We start from the raw sequence: 18,759 nt of genomic DNA, 5'->3' as shown, positions 1-18,759 counted from the left end.
CAAGTATGTGGATTTATCTCTGGACCATGGATCAGGTGAGTATAATTATCTTTTATTTTCAGGTACCCGTGGATTCTACTTGGAGAAGAGGACCGACTGCTTCGTGTCAACATAGGTAAGTATGTGTGTGTCGGCAGTGTGTAATAAAGTTGTACTTGTCACGGTGTGTGTCTCCTGTTTTTATTTGGGTATTTTTTTCCCAGTAGTACTACAGGTACCAGCGGGCCCGTTTTTCTCCCGCATGCTGGTACTTGTGGTTCTCCAAGTACCAGCTTGCGGGGGAGGCTTGCTGGGACTTGTAGTACTATTGGAAAAAAATAAGAATTTACTTACCGATAATTCTATTTCTCGTAGTCCGTAGTGGATGCTGGGGACTCCGTCAGGACCATGGGGAATAGCGGCTCCGCAGGAGACAGGGCACAAAAGTTAAAGCTTTAGGATCAGGTGGTGTGCACTGGCTCCTCCCCCTATGACCCTCCTCCAAGCCTCAGTTAGGATACTGTGCCCGGACGAGCGTACACAATAAGGAAGGATTTTGAATCCCGGGTAAGACTCATACCAGCCACACCAATCACACTGTACAACCTGTGATTTGAACCCAGTTAACAGCATGATAACAGCGGAGCCTCTGAAAAGATGGCTCACAACAATAATAACCCGATTTTTGTAACAATAACTATGTACAAGTATTGCAGACAATCCGCACTTGGGATGGGCGCCCAGCATCCACTACGGACTACGAGAAATAGAATTATCGGTAAGTAAATTCTTATTTTCTCTGACGTCCTAAGTGGATGCTGGGGACTCCGTCAGGACCATGGGGATTATACCAAAGCTCCCAAACGGGCGGGAGAGTGCGGATGACTCTGCAGCACCGAATGAGAGAACTCCAGGTCCTCCTCAGCCAGGGTGTGCCCCTGACCAAGTAGCAGCTCGGCAAAGTTGTAAAGCCGAGACCCCTCGGGCAGCCGCCCAAGATGAGCCCACCTTCCTTGTGGAATGGGCATTTACATATTTTGGCTGTGGCAGGCCTGCCACAGAATGTGCAAGCTGAATTGTACTACACATCCAACTAGCAATCGTCTGCTTAGAAGCAAGAGCACCCAGTTTTTTGGGTGCCTACAGGATAACAGCAAGTCAGTTTTCCTGACTCCAGCCGTCCTGGAACCTATATTTTCAGGGCCCTGACAACATCCAGCAACTTGGAGTCCTCCAAGTCCCTAGTAGCCGCAGGTACCACAATAAGCTGGTGCAGGTGAAACGCTGACACCACCTTAGGGAGAAACTGGGGACGAGTCCGCAGCTCTGCCCTGTCCGAATGGACAATCAGATATGGGCTTTGTGAGACAAAGCCGCCAATTCTGACACTCGCCTGGCCGAGGCCAGGGCCAACAGCATGGTCACTTTCCATGTGAGATATTTCAAATCCACAGATTTGAGCGGTTTAAACCAATGTGATTTGAGGAATCCCAGAACTACGTTGAGATCCCACAGTGCCACTGGAGGCACAAAAGGGGGTTGTATATGCAGTACTCCCTTGACAAACTTCTGGACTTCAGGAACTGAAGCCAATCTTTTCTGGAAGAAAATTGACAGGGCCGAAATTTGAACCCTAATGGACCCCAATTTGAGGCCCATAGACACTCCTGTTTGCAGGAAATGCAGGAATCGACAGAGTTGAAATTTCTTCGTGGGGCCTTCCTGGCCTCACACCACGCAACATATTTTCGCCACATGTGGTGATAATGTTGTGCGGTCACCTCCTTCCTGGCTTTGACCAGGGTAGGAATGACCTCTTCCGGAATGCCTTTTTCCCTTAGGATCCAGCGTTCCACCGCCATGCCGTCAAACGCAGCAGCGGTAAGTCTTGGAACAGACATGGTACTTGCTGAAGCAAAGTCCCTTCTTAGCGGCAGAGGCCATGAGTCCTCTGTGAGCATTTCTTGAAGTTCCGGGTACCAAGTCCTTCTTGGCCAATCCGGAGCCACGAGTATAGTTCTTACTCCTCTACGTCTTATAATTCTCAGTACCTTGGGTATGAGAAGCAGAGGAGGGAACACATACACCGACTGGTACATCCACGGTGTTACCAGAACGTCCACAGCTATTGCCTGAGGGTCTCTTGACCTGGCGCAATACCTGTCCAGTTTTTTGTTCAGGCGGGACGCCATCATGTCCACCTTTGGTCTTTCCCAACGGTTCACAATCATGTGGAAGACTTCCCGATGAAGTCCCCACTCTCCCGGGTGGAGGTCGTGCCTGCTGAGGAAGTCTGCTTCCCAGTTGTCCACTCCCGGAATGAACACTGCTGACAGTGTTATCACATGATTTTCCGCCCAGCGAAGAATCCTTGCAGTTTCTGCCATTGCCCTCCTGCTTCTTGTGCCGCCCTGTCTGTTTACGTGGGCGACTGCCGTGATGTTGTCCCACTGGATCAATACCGGCTGACCTTGAAGCAGAGGTCTTGCTAAGCTTAGAGCATTGTAAATTGCCCTTAGCTCCAGTATATTTATGTGGAGAGAAGTCTCCAGACTATATCACACTCCCTGGAAATTTTTTCCCTGTGTGACTGCTCCCCAGCCTCTCAGGCTGGCATCCGTGGTCACCAGGACCCAGTCCTGAATGCCGAATCTGCGGCCCTTTAATAGATGAGCACTCTGCAGCCACCGCAGAAGAAACACCCTTGTCCTTGGAGACAGGGTTATCCGCTGATGCATCTGAAGATGCGATCCGGACCATTTTTCCAGCAGATCCCACTGAAAAGTTCTTGCGTGAAATCTGCCGAATGGAATCGCTTCGTAAGAAGCCACCATTTTTCCCAGGACCCTTGTGCAATGATGCACTGACACTTTTCCTGGTTTTAGGAGGTTCCTGACTAGCTCGGATAACTCCCTGGCTTTCTTCTCCGGGAGAAACACCCTTTTCTGGACTGTGTCCAGAATCATCCCTAGGAACAGCAGACGTGTCGTCAGAAACAGCTGCGATTTTGGAATATTTAGAATCCACCCGTGCTGTCATAGAACTACTTGAGATAGTGCTACTCCGACCTCCAACTGTTCTCTGGACCTTGCCCTTATCAGGAGATCGTCCATTTTCTTTGAAGAAGAATCATCATTTCGGTCATTACCTTGGTAAAGACCCGGGGTGCCGTGGACAATCCAAACGGCAGCGTCTGAAACTGATAGTGACAGTTCTGTACCACGAACCTGAGGTACCCTTGGTGAGAAGGGCAAATTGGGACATGGAGGTAAGCATCCCTGATGTCCAGGGACACCATATAGTCCCCTTCTTCCTGGTTCGCTATCACTGCTCTGAGTGACTCCATCTTGATTTGAACCTTTGTATGTAAGTGTTCAAATATTTCGGATTTAGAATAGGTCTCACCGAGCCGTCTGGCTTCAGTACCACAATATAGCGTGGAATAATACCCCTTTCCTTGTTGTAGGAGGGGTACTTTGATTATCACCTGCTGGGAATACAGCTTGTGAATTGTTTCCAATACTGCCTCCCTGTCGGAGGGAGACGTTGGTAAAGCAGACTTCAGGAACCTGCGAGGGGGAGACGTCTCGAATTTCCAATCTGTACCCCTGGGATACTACTTGTAGGCTCCAGGGGTCCACTTGCGAGTGAGCCCACTGCGTGCTGAAACTCTTGAGACGACCCCCCACCGCACCTGAGTCCGCTTGTACGGCCCCAGCGTCATGCTGAGGACTTGGTAGAAGCGGTGGAGGGCTTCTGTTCCTGGGAATGGGCTGCCTGCTGCAGTCTTCTTCCCTTTCCTCTATCCCTGGGCAGATATGACTGGCCTTTTGCCCGCTTGCCCTTATGGGGACGAAAGGACTGAGGCTGAAAAGACGGTGTCTTTTTCTGCTGAGATGTGACTTGGGGTTAAAAAAAAGTGGATTTTCCAGCTGTTGCCGTGGCCACCAGGTCCGATGGACCGACCCCAAATAACTCCTCCCCTTTATACGGCAATACTTCCATGTGCCGTTTGGAATCTGCATCACCTGACCACTGTCGTGTCCATAAACATCTTCTGGCAGATATGGACATCGCACTTACTCTTGATGCCAGAGTGCAAATATCCCTCTGTGCATCTCGCATATATAGAAATGCATCCTTTAAATGCTCTATAGTCAATAAAATACTGTCCCTGTCAAGGGTATCAATATTTTCAGTCAGGGAATCCGACCAAGCCACCACAGCGCTGCACATCCAGGCTGAGGCGATCGCTGGTCGCAGTATAACACCAATATGTGTGTATATACTTTTTAGGATATTTTCCAGCCTCCTATCAGCTGGCTCCTTGAGGGCGGCCGTATCTGGAGACGGTAACGCCACTTGTGATAAGCGTGTGAGCGCCTTCATTTAATTTATCTGATTCAGGAAAAACTACAGGTAGTTTTTTCACACCCCACATAATACCCTTCTTTGTGGTACTTGTAGTATCAGAAATATGTAACACCTCCTTCATTGCCCTTAACATGTAACGTGTGGCCCTAAAGGAAAATACGTTTGTTTCTTCACCGTCGACACTGGAGTCAGTGTCCGTGTCTGTGTCGACCGACTGAGGTAAATGGGCGTTTTAAAGCCCCCGACGGTGTTTGAGACGCCTGGACAGGTACTAATTTGTTTGCCGGCCGTCTCATGTCGTCAACCGACCTTGCAGCGTGTTGACATTATCACGTAATTCCCTAAATAAGCCATCCATTCCGGTGTCGACTCCCTAGAGAGTGACATCACCATTACAGGCAATTGCTCCGCCTCCTCACCAACATCGTCCTCATACATGTCGACACACACGTACCGACACACAGCACACACACAGGGAATGCTCTGATAGAGGACAGGACCCCACTAGCCCTTTGGGGAGACAGAGGGAGAGTTTGCCAGCACACACCAAAATTATACAGGGACAACCTTTATATAAGTGTTTTCCCTTATAGCATCTTAATATATAATCATATCGCCAAATAAGTGCCCCCCCTCTCTGTTTTAACCCTGTTTCTGTAGTGCAGTGCAGGGGAGAGCCTGGGAGCCTTCCCTCCAGCAGTTCTGTGAGGGAAAATGGCGCTGTGTGCTGAGGAGAATAGGCCCCGCCCCCTTTTCGGTGGGCTTCTTCTCCCGTTTTTCTGACAACCTGGCAGGGGTTAAATACATCCATATAGCCCCAGAGGCTATATGTGATGTATTTTTAGCCAGTATAGGTACTTTCATTGCTGCCCAGGGCGCCCCCCCCAGCGCCCTGCACCCTCAGTGACCGTTGGTGTAAAGTGTGCTGAGAGCAATGGCGCACAGCTGCAGTGCTGTGCGCTACCTCATGAAGACTGAGAAGTCTTCAGCCGCCGATTTCTGGACCTCTTCTCTCTTCAGCATCTGCAAGGGGGTCGGCGGCGCGGCTCCGGTGACCCATCCAGGCTGTACCTGTGATTGTCCCTCTGGAGCTAGTGTCCAGTAGCCTAAGAAGCCAATCCATCCTGCACGCAGGTGAGTTCACTTCTTCTCCCCTAAGTCCCTCGTTGCAGTGAGCCTGTTGCAAGCAGGACTCACTGAAAATAAAAAACCTAATAAAACTTTTACTCTAAGCAGCTCTTTAGGAGAGCCACCTAGATTGCACCCTTCTCGGCCGGGCACAAAAACCTAACTGAGGCTTGGAGGAGGGTCATAGGGGGAGGAGCCAGTGCACACCACCTGATCCTAAAGCTTTTACTTTTGTGCCCTGTCTCCTGCGGAGCCGCTATTCCCCATGGTCCTGACGGAGTCCCCAGCATCCACTTAGGACGTCAGAGAAACAATATTCTGTCATTTTACTCAAGGCTATCAGCCCCCCATCCGCAGCCATTGGATGGGGGGGGGGGACAGCCTCGGGCTTCACCCCTGGCCCTTGGGTGGCTGGGGACCCCTTGATTGAAGGGGTCCCCACTCCCCCAGGGTACCCCGGCCAGGGGTGACTAGTTGGATATAAAAGTGACCCCCGGCTGTGGCATTATCTGTCCAGCTAGTGGAGCCCGATGCTGGTATATAAAATACGGGGGACCACTACTCTTTTTGTCCCCCGTATTTTTTGCACCAGCACCAGGCGCAGAGCCCGGTGCTGGTATTAAAAATACGGGGGATCCCCTGTCAATTTTCCCCCCGCATTTTTAGAACCAGGACCAGCTCGAAGAGCCCGAGGCTGGTTATGCTTTGGAGGGGGGACCCCACGCCATTTTTTTTCTGAATTTTACCATTCCATCTAAAAAAAAATAAAAAATATTATTTTAAAAAATATATAAATAATACTTGTGCCTCCAAAAAAGACAAACCAAGTACCTAATCCCTTCTAATATAAATAGATATGCTATTATCAATAAAAAAAACATGTTTTAAATTTTTTTTATTCGTTTCACCCACCAAAGTGTGGCGGATTGAAAATGTCGAATTTACTGTCTAAAAGCACTGTTGTCGAATTTCCAAACTTCAATTGAATACACTTTGGTCGAATTGCAGCACTTGTATCATTGCAGAAAAGTCGAATTTGACAAAAGTCGAATTTCAAAAAGTCGAATTTTGAAAGTCCGTTTTTTGGACGGAAAGCACTGAATTGCATTGACGATTATTTTTTTTTGGGCGAAAAATTCCCAAAATTCGACAATTTCGGGAATTCGACCGCAATTGCATATACCCCCAAGTCTGTCTGGGATTACATGAAGAGACAGCAGGATTTGAGCAAGTCTACATCCACAGAAGAGATTCAGTATGACTGACCAGCGGATGGGGTGCCGGCGGTCACAATACCGATGCCGGCATCCTGATCCTTGAAATCTCGATAGGGGTGAGGTAGGAATGTTTCCCATACCACTCCCTTCCCGCAGCCTAACCTTAACCTACCCTCTCTGATGTCTAACCCTAACCCTCCCTTCCCTGCAGCCAAACCCTAAACCTCCCCATTAGTGCCTAACACACTCCCCCCCCCCCCCCCCCCCCCACCCCAGGTGGCGCCTAAACCTAACCTCCAACCCAGCCCTACCCCGTCCACCATGCTTACGGTCGGGATTTCAGCGTCTGTCTCCTGACCCTGTCGGTATTCCAGCATTGGAATTCTGACAGGTACAGGTTGAGTATCCCATATCCAAAATGCTTGGGACCAGAAGTATTTTGGATATCGGATTTTTCCGTATTTTAGAATAATTGCATACCATAATTATATATCATGGGGATGGGACCTAAGTCTAAGCACAGAGTGTATTTATGTTTCATATACACCTTATACACACAATCTGAAGGTAATTTTAGCCAATATTTTTAATAACTTTGTGCATTAAACAAAGTGTGTGTACATTCACACAATTCATTTATGTTTCATATACACCTTATACACACAACCTGAAGGTCATTTAATAAAATATTTTTAATAACTTTGTGTATTAAACAAAGCTTGTGTACACTGAGCCATCAGAAAATAAAGGTTTCACTATCTCACTCCCACTCAAAAAATTCCGTATTTCGGAATATTTGGATATGGGATACTCAACCTGTATTGGGATTCAGGCGTCGGTATTCCGACTGCCGGGATCCCGACAGTCAACATCTTAACTACATCCCCACCGAAGATCTGTGGTTAGTTCTCCAAAATGTTTGGAACAATCTCCCTGCCAAGTTCCTTCAAAAACTGTTACCTAGAAGAAAGGATGGTGTTTTGAAGGCAAAGGGTGGTCACACCAAATATATATTTGACTTAGATTTCTTTTATGTTCATTCACTTTGCATTTTGTTAACTGATAAAAAACTATAACACTTCTATTTTTGGAAGCATTCTTACTTTACTTTGCAGCATTTTCCCTACACCTGCCTAAATCTTTTGCACAGTACTGTATATTTCTCTAACGTCCTAGTGGATGCTTGGGACTCCGTAAGGACCATGGGGAATAGACGGGCTCCGCAGGAGACAGGGCACTCTAAGAAAGAATTAGGACTACTGGTGTGCACTGGCTCCTCCCTCTATGCCCCTCCTCAAGACCTCAGTTAGAATCTGTGCCCGGACGGAGCTGGGTGCATTTTAGTGAGCTCTCCTGAGCTTGCTAATAAGAAAGTATTTTAGTTAGGTTTTTTATTTTCAGAGAGCTTCTGCTCGCAACAGACTCTCTGCTACGTGGGACTGAGGGGAGAGAAGCAAACCTACTAACTGCGGCTAGGTTGCGCTTCTTAGGCTACTGGACACCATTAGCTCCAGAGGGATCGAACACAGGAACTTAACCTTGGTCGTCCGTTCCCGGAGCCGCGCCGCCGTCCCCCTCGCAGAGCCAGAAGACAGAAGCCGGCGGGTGAAGCAAGAAGACGTCAAAATTGGCGGCAGAAGACTCCTGTCTTCATATGAGGTAGTGCACAGCACTGCAGCTGTGCGCCATTGCTCCCACACTAACCCACACACTCCAGTCACTGTAGGGTGCAGGGCGCAGGGGGGGCGCCCTGGGCAGCAATTGAGTACCTCCTGGCAAAATAGGGCATATATACAGCTGGGCACTGTAATATGCATGAGCCCCCGCCATTATTTTTACACAAAATCGCGGGACAGAAGCCTGCCGCTGAGGGGGCGGGGCTTCTTCCTCAGCACTCACCAGCGCCATTTTCTCTCCACAGCTCCGCTGAGAGGAAGCTCCCCAGCCTCTCCCCTGCAGAAGCAAGATAAAGAGGGTGAAAAAGAGAGGGGGGGGGGGGGGGGCACATAAATTTGGCGTAAAAACAATATATACAGCAGCTACTGGGTTAACACTAAATTACTGTGTGATTCCTGGGTCATATAGCGCTGGGGTGTGTGCTGGCATACTCTCTCTCTGTCTCTCCCAAGGGCCTTGTGGGGGAACGGTCTTCAAATAGAGCATCCCCTGTGTGTGTGGTGTGTCTGTACGTGTGTGTCGACATGTCTGAGGTAAAAGGCTCCCCTAAGGAGGAGATGGAGCTAATATGTGTGTGAGAGGGTGTCTCCGTCGACAACGCCGACACCTGTTTGGATATGTGTAAGTGCTAAGGTGAATTTATTGCACAAAAGATTAGAGAACAGACAGGAAATCTACCTATGTCTGTCCCTATGTCGCAGAGACCTTCAGAGTCTCACAATGCTCACTATCCAAGATAATAAACACCGATATCGACACGGAGTTTGACTCCAGTGTCGACTACGATAATGCAAAGTTACAGCCAAAATGGCAGAAAAGTATTCAATATATGATTATTGTAATAAAAGATGATTTGCATATCACTGATGACTCATTTGTCCCTGACACAAGGGTACACATGTTTAAGGGGAAGAAAGCTGAGGTAAATTTCCCTCCTCTCATGAGGAAAAAGAGCGGGAATCTCCAGACCAGAGACTGCAGCTTCCCACAAAGAATTCTCAGGCAGTATCCTTTCCCCACTAGGGCCAGTATGTGATGGGAATCTTCCCATAGGGTGTCACGTTTGCCCAGAAGGTAGCCCTAGCTATTCTCAGGGATCCTGCAGATTGCGTGCACATTCTGGTACACTACTCGGACCGGCTATTGTGTCGGCATGGGTTTATAGCGCGGGGTCGGCGTGGACAGGTTCCTTATCAGCAGAAGTTGAGACCCTAGTATGTATATATATGTATATAGAGAGATATGTATATATATTAAAGATGCTGTCTTAAGAGATATATATAATCAAACATGCCCAAAGAGACATGAGTATACTGGGTCCTAGAGTGAAAGCTATGTCGATTTCTGCTTGACGTGTCCTGTAGAATATGCAATGGACAGATGATGCCGACTTAAGAGGCATATGGAAGGCTGAGGATTGTGTGGAGAAGGGTTCTCGGACCTGGTCTCCACGGCTATAGCTGGTAATTCTGATATTTTGCCTTATATTCCTGCACAGCCTAGGAAAGCACGTCATTATCAAATGCAGCTTTTCGAACAAAGAAACAAGAAAGTCCGAGGTGCGTCCTTTCTTGCCAGAGGCGGGGCCAGAGGAAAGAAGCTGCACAACACAGCTAGTTCCCAGGAACAGAAGTCCTCCCCGGCCTCTATGAAAATCCACCGCATGTCGCTGGGGCTCCACAGACGGAGCTAGGCCCGGTGGGGGCACACTTTCGTAAGTTCTGCAACAAGTGGGTTCACTCCCTGTTAGATCCCTGGGCAATAGATATTGTGTCTCAGGGATACAAGCTGGACTTTGAGAAGATGCCTCCTCACTGATGGCCCTGCCGGCTTCCCCCCACGAGAGGGAAACAGGGTTAACTGCAATTCACAAATTGTATCTTCAACAGGTGGTGGTCAAGGTTCCCCTCCTTTGACTAGGAGGGGGTTATTATTCGACCATGTGGTAGTCCCGAAACCAGACGGTTCGGTCAGACCCATATTGAATTTAAAATCCCTGAACATATACCTGAAAAGGTTCAAGTTCAAGATGGAATCGCTCAGAGCGGTCGTTACAAGCCTGAAAGGGGGAGATTTTATCGTGACTCGGTACATAAAGGAGGCATACCTTCATGTCCCCATTTATCCACCTCATCAGGCGTACCTCAGAGATGCGGTACGGGATTGTCATTACCAATTTCAGACGTTGCCGTTTGGTCTCTCCACAGCCCCGAGAATATTCACCAAGGTAATGGCGGAAATGTTGGTGGTCCTGCGGAAGCAAGGTGTCACTATTATCACGTACTTGGACGATCTCCTCATAAAAGCGAGATCAAGAGAGCAGTGGCTGAACAGCGTATCACTTTCTCTGGAAGTGTAACGGCAACACGGCTGGATTCTATATATTCCAAAGTCGCAGTTGGTCCTACAGCTCATCTGCCTCTCCTAGGCATGATCCTAGACACAGATCAGAAAAGGGTTTATCTCCCGATAGAGAGAGCTCAGGAGCTCGTGACACTGGTCAGGAATCTATTAAAACCAAAACAGGTGTCAGTGCATCACTGCACTCGAGTCCTGGGAAGGATGGTGGCATCATACGAGGCCATTCCTTTCGGCAGGTTCCATGAGAGGACCTTCTAATGGGACTTACTGGACAAAGTGATCAGTATCACATCTTTAGATGCATCGGTTAATCACCCTATCCCCCGGGGCCAGGGTGTCTCTCCTGTGGTGGCTGCAGAGTACTCACCTTCTCGAGGGCCGCAGGTTCGGCATTCAGGACTGGGTCCTGGTGACCACAGATGCAAGCCTCCGAGGGTGGGGGGCAGTCACTCAGGGAAGAAGTTTCCAAGGGCTGTGGTCAAGTCAGGAGACTTGCCTTCACATCAATATCCTGGAACTAAGGGCCATATACAACGCCCTAAGTCAAGCGGAGACCCTGCTTCGCAACCAATCGGTGCTGATTCAATCAGACAACATCACCACAGTGGCTCATGTAAACCGCCAAGGCGGCACAAGGAGCAGGGTGGCGATGGCGGAAGCCACCAGAATTCTTCGATGGGCGGAGAATCACGTACGAGCACTGTCAGCAGTGTTCATTCCGGGAGTGGACAACTGGGAAGCAGACTTCCTCAGCAGGCACGACCTCCACCCGGGAGAGGGGGGACTTCATCAAGAAGTCTTCGCGCAGATTGTAGGTCAGTGGGAACTGCCACAGGTGGACATGATGGCATCCCGCCTCAACAAAAAGCTACAGAGGTATTGCGCCAGGTCAAGAGACTATCAGGCGATAGCTGTAGACGCACTGGTGACACCGTGGATGTTCTAGTCGGTTTATGCGTTTCCTCCTCTTCCTCTCTTACCCAAGGTGCTGAGAATCATAAGGAAAAGAGAAGTGAGAACATGACTCATTGTTCCGGATTGGCCAAGAAGGACTTGGTATCCAGAGCTGCAAGAAATGCTCACAGAGGACCCATGGCCTCTGCCTCTAGGGCAGGATCTGTTGCAGCAGGGAACCTTGTCTGTTCCAAGACTTACCGCAGCTGCGTTTGACGGCATGGCGGTTGAACGCCGGATCCTAGTAGAAAAAAGGGATTCCAGATGAGGTTATTCCTACGCTGATAAAGGCTAGGAAGGACGTGACGGCTAAACATTATCACCGTATACGGCGAAAATATGTTGCTTGGTGTGAGGTCAGGAATGCATATACAGATGAATTCCAGCTGGGCCGTTTCCTTCACTTTCTACAGTCGGGAGTGACTTTGGGCCTAAAATTGGGGTCCATTAAGGTCCAGATTTCGGCCCTATCCATTTTCTTTCATAAAAAACTAGCTTCTCTACCTGAAGTTTAGACGTTTGTAAAGGGAGTGCTGCATATTCAGCCCCCTTTTGTGCCACCAGTGGCACCTTGGGATCTTAACGTGGTGTTGAGTTTCCTGAAATCTCACTGGTTTGAGCCACTTAAGACCGTGGAGTTAAAATATCTCACGTGGAAAGTGGTCATGCTATTGGCCTTAGCTTCGGCTAGGCGTGTGTCAGAATTGGCGGCTTTGTCATGTAAAAGCCCCTATCTGGTTTTCCATATGGACAGGGCAGAATTACGGACTCGTCCGCAATTTCTGCCAAAGGTGGTGTCATCTTTTCATTTGAACCAACCTATTGTGGTGCCTGCGGCTACTCGTGACTTGGAAGATTCCAAGTTACTAGATGTAGTCAGGGCTTTGAAGATTTATGTAGCCAGAATGGCTGGAGTCAGGAAAACTGACTCGCTGTTTATCCTGTATGCATCCAACAAGCTGGGTGCTCCTGCTTCAAAGCAAACTATTGCTCGCTGGATCTGTAACACGATTCAGCAGGCTCATTCTGCGGCTGGATTGTCACCTCCAAAATCAGTAAAAGCCCATTCCACAAGGAAGGTGGGCTCTTCTTGGGCGGCTGCCCGAGGGGTCTCGGCATTACAGCTTTGCCGAGCAGCTACTTGGTCGGGTTCAAACACCTTTGCAAAGTTCTACAAGTTTGATACCCTGGCTGAGGAGGACCTTGTGTTTGCTCATTCGGTGCTGCAGAGTCATCCGAACTCTCTCGCCCGTTTGGGAGCTTTGGTATAATCCCCACGGTCCTTACGGAGTCCCCAGCATCCACTAGGACGTTAGAGAAAATAAGATTTTACTCACCGGTAAATCTATTTCTCGTAGTCCGTAGTGGATGCTGGGCGCCCGTCCCAAGTGCGGACTTCTTCTGCAATACTTGTATATAGTTATTGCTTAAATAAGGGTTATGTTATGGTGGCATCAGGTTTGTCTGATGCTCTGTTGTTGTTCATACTGTTGACTGGGTATGTTATCACAAGTTATACGGTGTGATTGGTGTGGCTGGTATGAGTCTTACCCTGGATTCCAAAATCCTTTCCTTGTAATGTCAGCTCTTCCGGGCACAGTTTCCTTAACTGAGGTCTGCAGGAGGGGCTTAGAGGGAGGAGCCAGTGCACACCAGTAGTCCTAATTCTTTCTTAGAGTGCCCTGTCTCCTGCGGAGCCCGTCTATTCCCCATGGTCCTTACGGAGTCCCCAGCATCCACTACGGACTACGAGAAATAGATTTACCGGTGAGTAAAATCTTATTTGCACCTCTTTTTATTCACTCCTGTGTCTTAACTCAGAATCAGACCATTAACCTCCTGTATTAAATTCCTATTTCCTTATAGATTGTAAGCTTATGAGCATGGCCCTCTTATCTCTAGTGCCCAATCCAGTTTTATAATGTAAAGTGCGATGTAAAATGTTGGTGCTATTAAATGTTAATAAGTAAAATGTCCCATTAAAGAAGGAGAGTATAGGCCCTTTAAAAGACAATTTGGGAGTCTTAAGCAAAAATGATAATGACATAGCGGACACACTAAATGAGTTTTTTTCAACAGTATTTACTAGAGAGAACCCAATTCAGGGACTAACACATAATATCAATAATGAGAAAATCCCACTGATAGGTACTTAAGCGAGGAAGTAGTCTGTGACCGATTAAAACATTTAAAGATTAATAAGTAACCAGGTCCCGATGGTATTCACCCAAGGGTTCTAATGGAGCTTCACTCTGAACTTGCAAAACCGCTATTTTTGATCTTTAAGGATTCAGTAATATCAGGTATGGTTCCCAAAGACTGGCGTATAGCGGAAGTAGTGCCTATATTCAAAAAGGGAAGTAAAGCTGAACCAGGTAATTATAGACCAGTTAGTCTTACATCTATAGTGGGGAAAGTATTGGAAGGTATTCTAAGAGATAGTATTCAGAAGTTCTTTGAAGTCAATAAGGTCATTAAAAGGAATCAACATGGGTTTATGAAGGACAGATCCTGTCAAACCAACTTACTTGGCTTTTATGAAACAGTAAGCGCAAACCTAGATCAGGGTAAAGAGGTGAATGTAATCTTTTTAGATTTTGCCAAAGCATTCGACACTACCACACATGATACTTATTTACCAGCTACAAGAAACAGGGCTAGGAAGCACAATATGCACTTGGGTCAAAAACTGGTTAGATAATAGGGAGCAGCGCGTTGTGGTTAATAGATCTTTTTCAAATTGGACTGAAGTGCTAAGTGGTGTGCCGCAAGGCTCCGTATTAGGACCGCTATTGTTCAATATTTTCATTAACGACCTAACAGAAGGTCTAGAGAGCATGGTGTCAATTTTTGCAGATGATCCCAAATTGTGTAAAGTTATAAATGCGGAGGGGGATGCCGAGTCGCTTCAGAACGACTTAGTTAAATTAGAAGTTTGGGCAGCGAAATGGAGAATGTGCTTCAAAACAGACAAGTGTAAGGTAATGCACTGTGGTAACAAGATCAAAAATAACACCTACCTACTAAATGGGGTAAAATTAGGGGATTCTGTACTGGAAAAGGACTTAGGTGTCCTCATAGATAGCAAACTAAGCAGTAGTACCCAAGGTAGGACTGCAGCAAAGAAGGCTAATAAGATATTAGCATGCATAAAATGGGGAATTGATGCTAGTGACGAGAGTATTATACTCCCGTTATATAAATCACTTGTGAGGCCACACCTTGAATACGGTGTACAATTCTGGGCAACTTACTACAAAAAGGATATCCTGGAGCTAGAAAAGGTTCAGAGGCGGGCGACCAAACTAATTAAGGGTATGGAGACGCTGGAATACGAGGAAAGGCTTGCAAGACTAGGCATGTTTACACTGGAAAAGAGGAGATTAAGAGGGAACATGATCAACATTTACAAATATATAAGGGGACAATATACAGATCTTGCGCAGGACCTGTTTTTGGTTAGATCAACACAGAGAACTTGTGGACACTCGCTCAGGTTAGAGGAGAGGAGATTCCGCACAATACGGCATAAAGGCTTTTTTACGGTAAGGATGATACGTGTTTGGAATTCCCTGCCTGAGAGAGTTGTAATGGCCGACTCAGTCAACACCTTTAAGAATGGGTTAGATAAATTCCTAATGGATAATGATATCCAGGGTTACGGGGCACAGTCACGCACTATGGTTATTATAAAAAAGAGGGGTAAAATGTAACGGCAGTCATCAACTTCAGTAAAAATTTTATAAAAAATAATCGTGCATAGGAGACCACAAATGGGTTTAACTCGATGGACAATTGTCTTTTTTCAACCTTAGATACTATGTTACTATGTTACCTATTTTTAGCATGTGGATCTGAATAGTAAAACACATACCAAACACAATTTCACCCTGTATGATAGAGAGGTGTTGGTGCATTACACGTATAAAACATGCAGCTATAAATGTATGAAGGGATAGGGTCAGACATGACACAGCAGGACATGCCTGGTGGGGACATTGGGGCAGATGTATTAACCTGGAGATGGCATAAGAAAGTGATCAACCAGTGATAAATGCAAGGTGATGCACACACCAGCCAATCACCTCCTAACTGTTAATTTACATATTGGAGCTGATTGGCTGGTGCGTGTATCACCTTGCATTTATCACTGGTTTATCACTTCCTTATGCCTTCTCCAGGTTAATACATCTGCCCCATTTTTAGTTGCACAAGACATGCACTTGCGAATCCCATCCACTAAATCCCAAACTGACCATGAACTCTCTTAATAGGTGTAGGTGCTTACTGAGCCATGCACACATAATTGTCAACAGTTAAAATACTTTCCTTTTGAGAAAAAGACAAATCTTTAAGATCTAAAATTGAGAAACTTTTGTCAGCTGAATGCATAAATGTACCCGGTTAGTGACCGCAAACTGGTTCCGGTATGAATGGTCGACAATGTTAAGGTCGACACTCAGGTCGACATTGACAAATGGTCGACATTAGCCTTTTTTGTGTTGTTTTCTGCGTAAAGTGACGGGGAACCCCAATCAGTGCACCGTGTTCGCTTGCCATGTCGCGCTCGGCACAGATTACCGCTCCCTATCGTAAAGTGGATCGTAAAGTATGAAAAAGTTCCAAAAAATATTTTTTTTAAAAAAAAAACTCACGTCGACCTTTTCATGCGTCGACCTTTCATGTGTCAACTATTTTCATGTATCGACCATTTGTCCATGTCGACCATGTCAATGCCGACCAATAGTGGTCAACCTAATGAGTGTCGACTTTAACACTGTCGACCATCTGAACGGATACCCGCAAACTGCAGTCACATGTGGCCTCACAGAGACAGGAGGGCTCATTTCCCAGTGTGAAGTAGCCTCAGACTCCCTGTTTACTCACCACCACCGTTACTCTATGTGCAGCACACTGAGGACACCCCAATGCATGTATCAGACATCCTCTGCCTCCTGGAGACAAATTGCAGCACAGAACCCCCTCCCCTGCTACAGGCCCCACCACCATCAGCAGCTCCTGCAGCACATTACCTCCCAGTGACCACTCAGCTGCTGCTCTCTCCTTCTCTCTCTGTACAGCCTCAGCCAGCAGCGATGCTCCTGCCCAGCCACACCCCCTCCTCCACAGTCACCTGCTTCCGGGTTCTGTCATGTGATGCCACACGTGCGCCAGCCTACAGCTGCGCAGTGTACCATACACAGGGCCTGTGACTGTTCCATGTAGCGTAGGTGACATACCGCTCACGTGAGCGGTGTGGCCCCGTCCGCTACGCCTGTGTCGCTCATATGTATAAGACTACAACCCCCAGCATGCTCTGTCAGAAATTCCCAGCATGCGTAGGGCTCTGGAGAAGCTGTCACTACTCTATCATGTGGTCAATGGAATTTGGGGTCAGGCTGGGGTGAATGGTGACGTCACGGAGGAGGCCGCCATATTTCATACTGGCTAATACCTGTTGACATTCAGCGGTTACCACAATAAAAGCCGTGTTTGCTGTATACGGGACTCCGCACTCCCCGCCGCTTAGTCTGTGTCAGCGCACGGAGAGACGCGGCGCTGTGTATGTGTACGGAGCGGGGGCGGCATGTTGGACTGTGTTCCCCGCTGGCTGCGTTACAGACAGTTGGTATTTGTCATTGGCTGGAGTAAGATGGCGGCGCTTAGGTCTCTGTCACTATTGGGCAATCGCAGCCAGTGGAACGCACGCTGGTAGGGAAACCCTGACGAGGTGACGTGTAGAGGGCGTCGCAGCGGCGCGTCATCGTCAGCTCTTCTGTAGCTGTGCTCTGATTGGCTGAGACTCTGACAACATACTCGGCTCCTGTGTTCACCCGACACTGGCTGGGTTCTCCAGGGCACAGTCTCCCCCCCAGCCGTCATCCCGCCGCCCCGTCACCCCCACCACCCGGGCCCGGCGCCTCGGCGGCATTATGTCCGCATCCAGCTGTTCCTGCGCTGCTAGGATCTTTATCAGCAGCTCCCTACATAGAGGTCAGTGGTTCTCCTGGTCGGGGCAGAGACGGCCGCTCCTCTGGTTACTGTCTCCCGTATGGTGACCATGGTGTTATCCAGGGTCTAAAGCAGGGGTGGGGAACCTGCGGCTCACCAGCTGCTGTTGAACTACACATCCCAGCATGCCCTGCAACAGTTTTAGCATTGCAAAACAGTAGCAGGGCATGCTGGTATGTGTAGTTCAACAACAGTTGGAGGGCCAAAGTTTCCCCACCCCTGGTCTAGAGAGAGCTGTGAGGAAGAGATAGAGAGCTGTCTTGGTGTAGAGCGCTGACATGTCAGGGTTTAAAAATATAGCGGGCAGAATCTGGAGAGTGGGTCATGGGCCCAGTGGGTGTACATGGGAGGAGAGGGTCGTGGACCCAGTGTGTGCGCACTAGAGGGAGTGGGTTGTAAGCCCAGTGTGTGCGTGCGCACTGGGGGGAGTGGGTCGTGGGCCCAGTGTCCATCCGCACTCGTGGGAGTGGGCCTAGTGTGCGTGCGCACAGGGAAGAATGGGGGTCGTGAGCCCAGATTATGCGCTTCGGGGTCGTGGGCCCAGTGTGCGCGCGCATGGGGGGGGGGAGTGGGTCGTGAGCCCAGTGTGCGCGCGCGCGCATGGGGGGGGGGAGTGGGTCGTGAGCCCAGTGTGCGTGCGCATGGGGGGGGGGGGGGGGGGGGGAGTGGGTCGTGAGCCCAGTGTGCGTGCGCATGGGGGGGGGGGGGGAGTGGGTCGTGGGTCCAGTGTGCGTGCGCATGGAGGGGGGAGTGGGTCATGTGTCCAGTGTGCGTGCGCATGGAGGGGGGAGTGGGTCCTGGGTCCAGTGTGCGTGCGCATGGAGGGGGGAGTGGGACGTGGGCCCAGTGTGCGTGCGCATGTGGGACGTGGGCCCAGTGTTCGTGCGTGCGCATGGGGGGGGGAGTGGGATGTGGGCCCAGTGTGCGTGCGCAATGGGGGGGGAGAGTGGGTCGTGAGCCCAGTGTGCGTGCGCACGGGGGGAGTGGGTCGTGGGCCCAGTGTGCTTGCGCACGGGGGGGAGTGTGTCGTGGGCCCATTGTGCTTGCGCACGGGGGG

General features: G+C 48.9%; 2 protein-coding genes across 7 annotated transcripts in view; one reads left to right on the top strand and one right to left on the bottom strand.

Moving 5' to 3' along the window:
* The window catches only part of SPG21 (SPG21 abhydrolase domain containing, maspardin), a 139,451-nt gene extending 122,198 nt beyond the window's left edge, over positions 1-17,253 (bottom strand). The window contains exon 1 of one of the 5 annotated variants that reach the window (XM_063925640.1): positions 17,146-17,253. In XM_063925640.1, coding sequence (XP_063781710.1) covers positions 17,146-17,155 — 10 coding nt within the window. In that variant the 5' untranslated portion in view covers positions 17,156-17,253. The other 4 variants (XM_063925644.1, XM_063925645.1, XM_063925641.1 and 1 more) reach the window with 4 other exon arrangements.
* A 119-nt stretch (positions 17,254-17,372) lies between these two features.
* CLPX (caseinolytic mitochondrial matrix peptidase chaperone subunit X) overlaps positions 17,373-18,759 on the top strand; it is a 90,717-nt gene continuing 89,330 nt past the window's right edge. For both annotated transcript variants that reach the window (XM_063925639.1, XM_063925638.1), the window contains exon 1: positions 17,373-17,684. In XM_063925639.1, coding sequence (XP_063781709.1) covers positions 17,624-17,684 — 61 coding nt within the window. In that variant the 5' untranslated portion in view covers positions 17,373-17,623. The remainder of the gene's footprint in view (positions 17,685-18,759) is intronic.

This window comes from Pseudophryne corroboree, chromosome 6 (assembly GCF_028390025.1).
Source record: "Pseudophryne corroboree isolate aPseCor3 chromosome 6, aPseCor3.hap2, whole genome shotgun sequence".
In the NCBI taxonomy this organism is placed as follows: Eukaryota; Metazoa; Chordata; class Amphibia; order Anura; family Myobatrachidae; genus Pseudophryne; species Pseudophryne corroboree.
The sequence above is the reverse complement of the archived record's forward strand: the minus strand, read 5'-3'. Positions and strand labels throughout refer to the sequence as shown.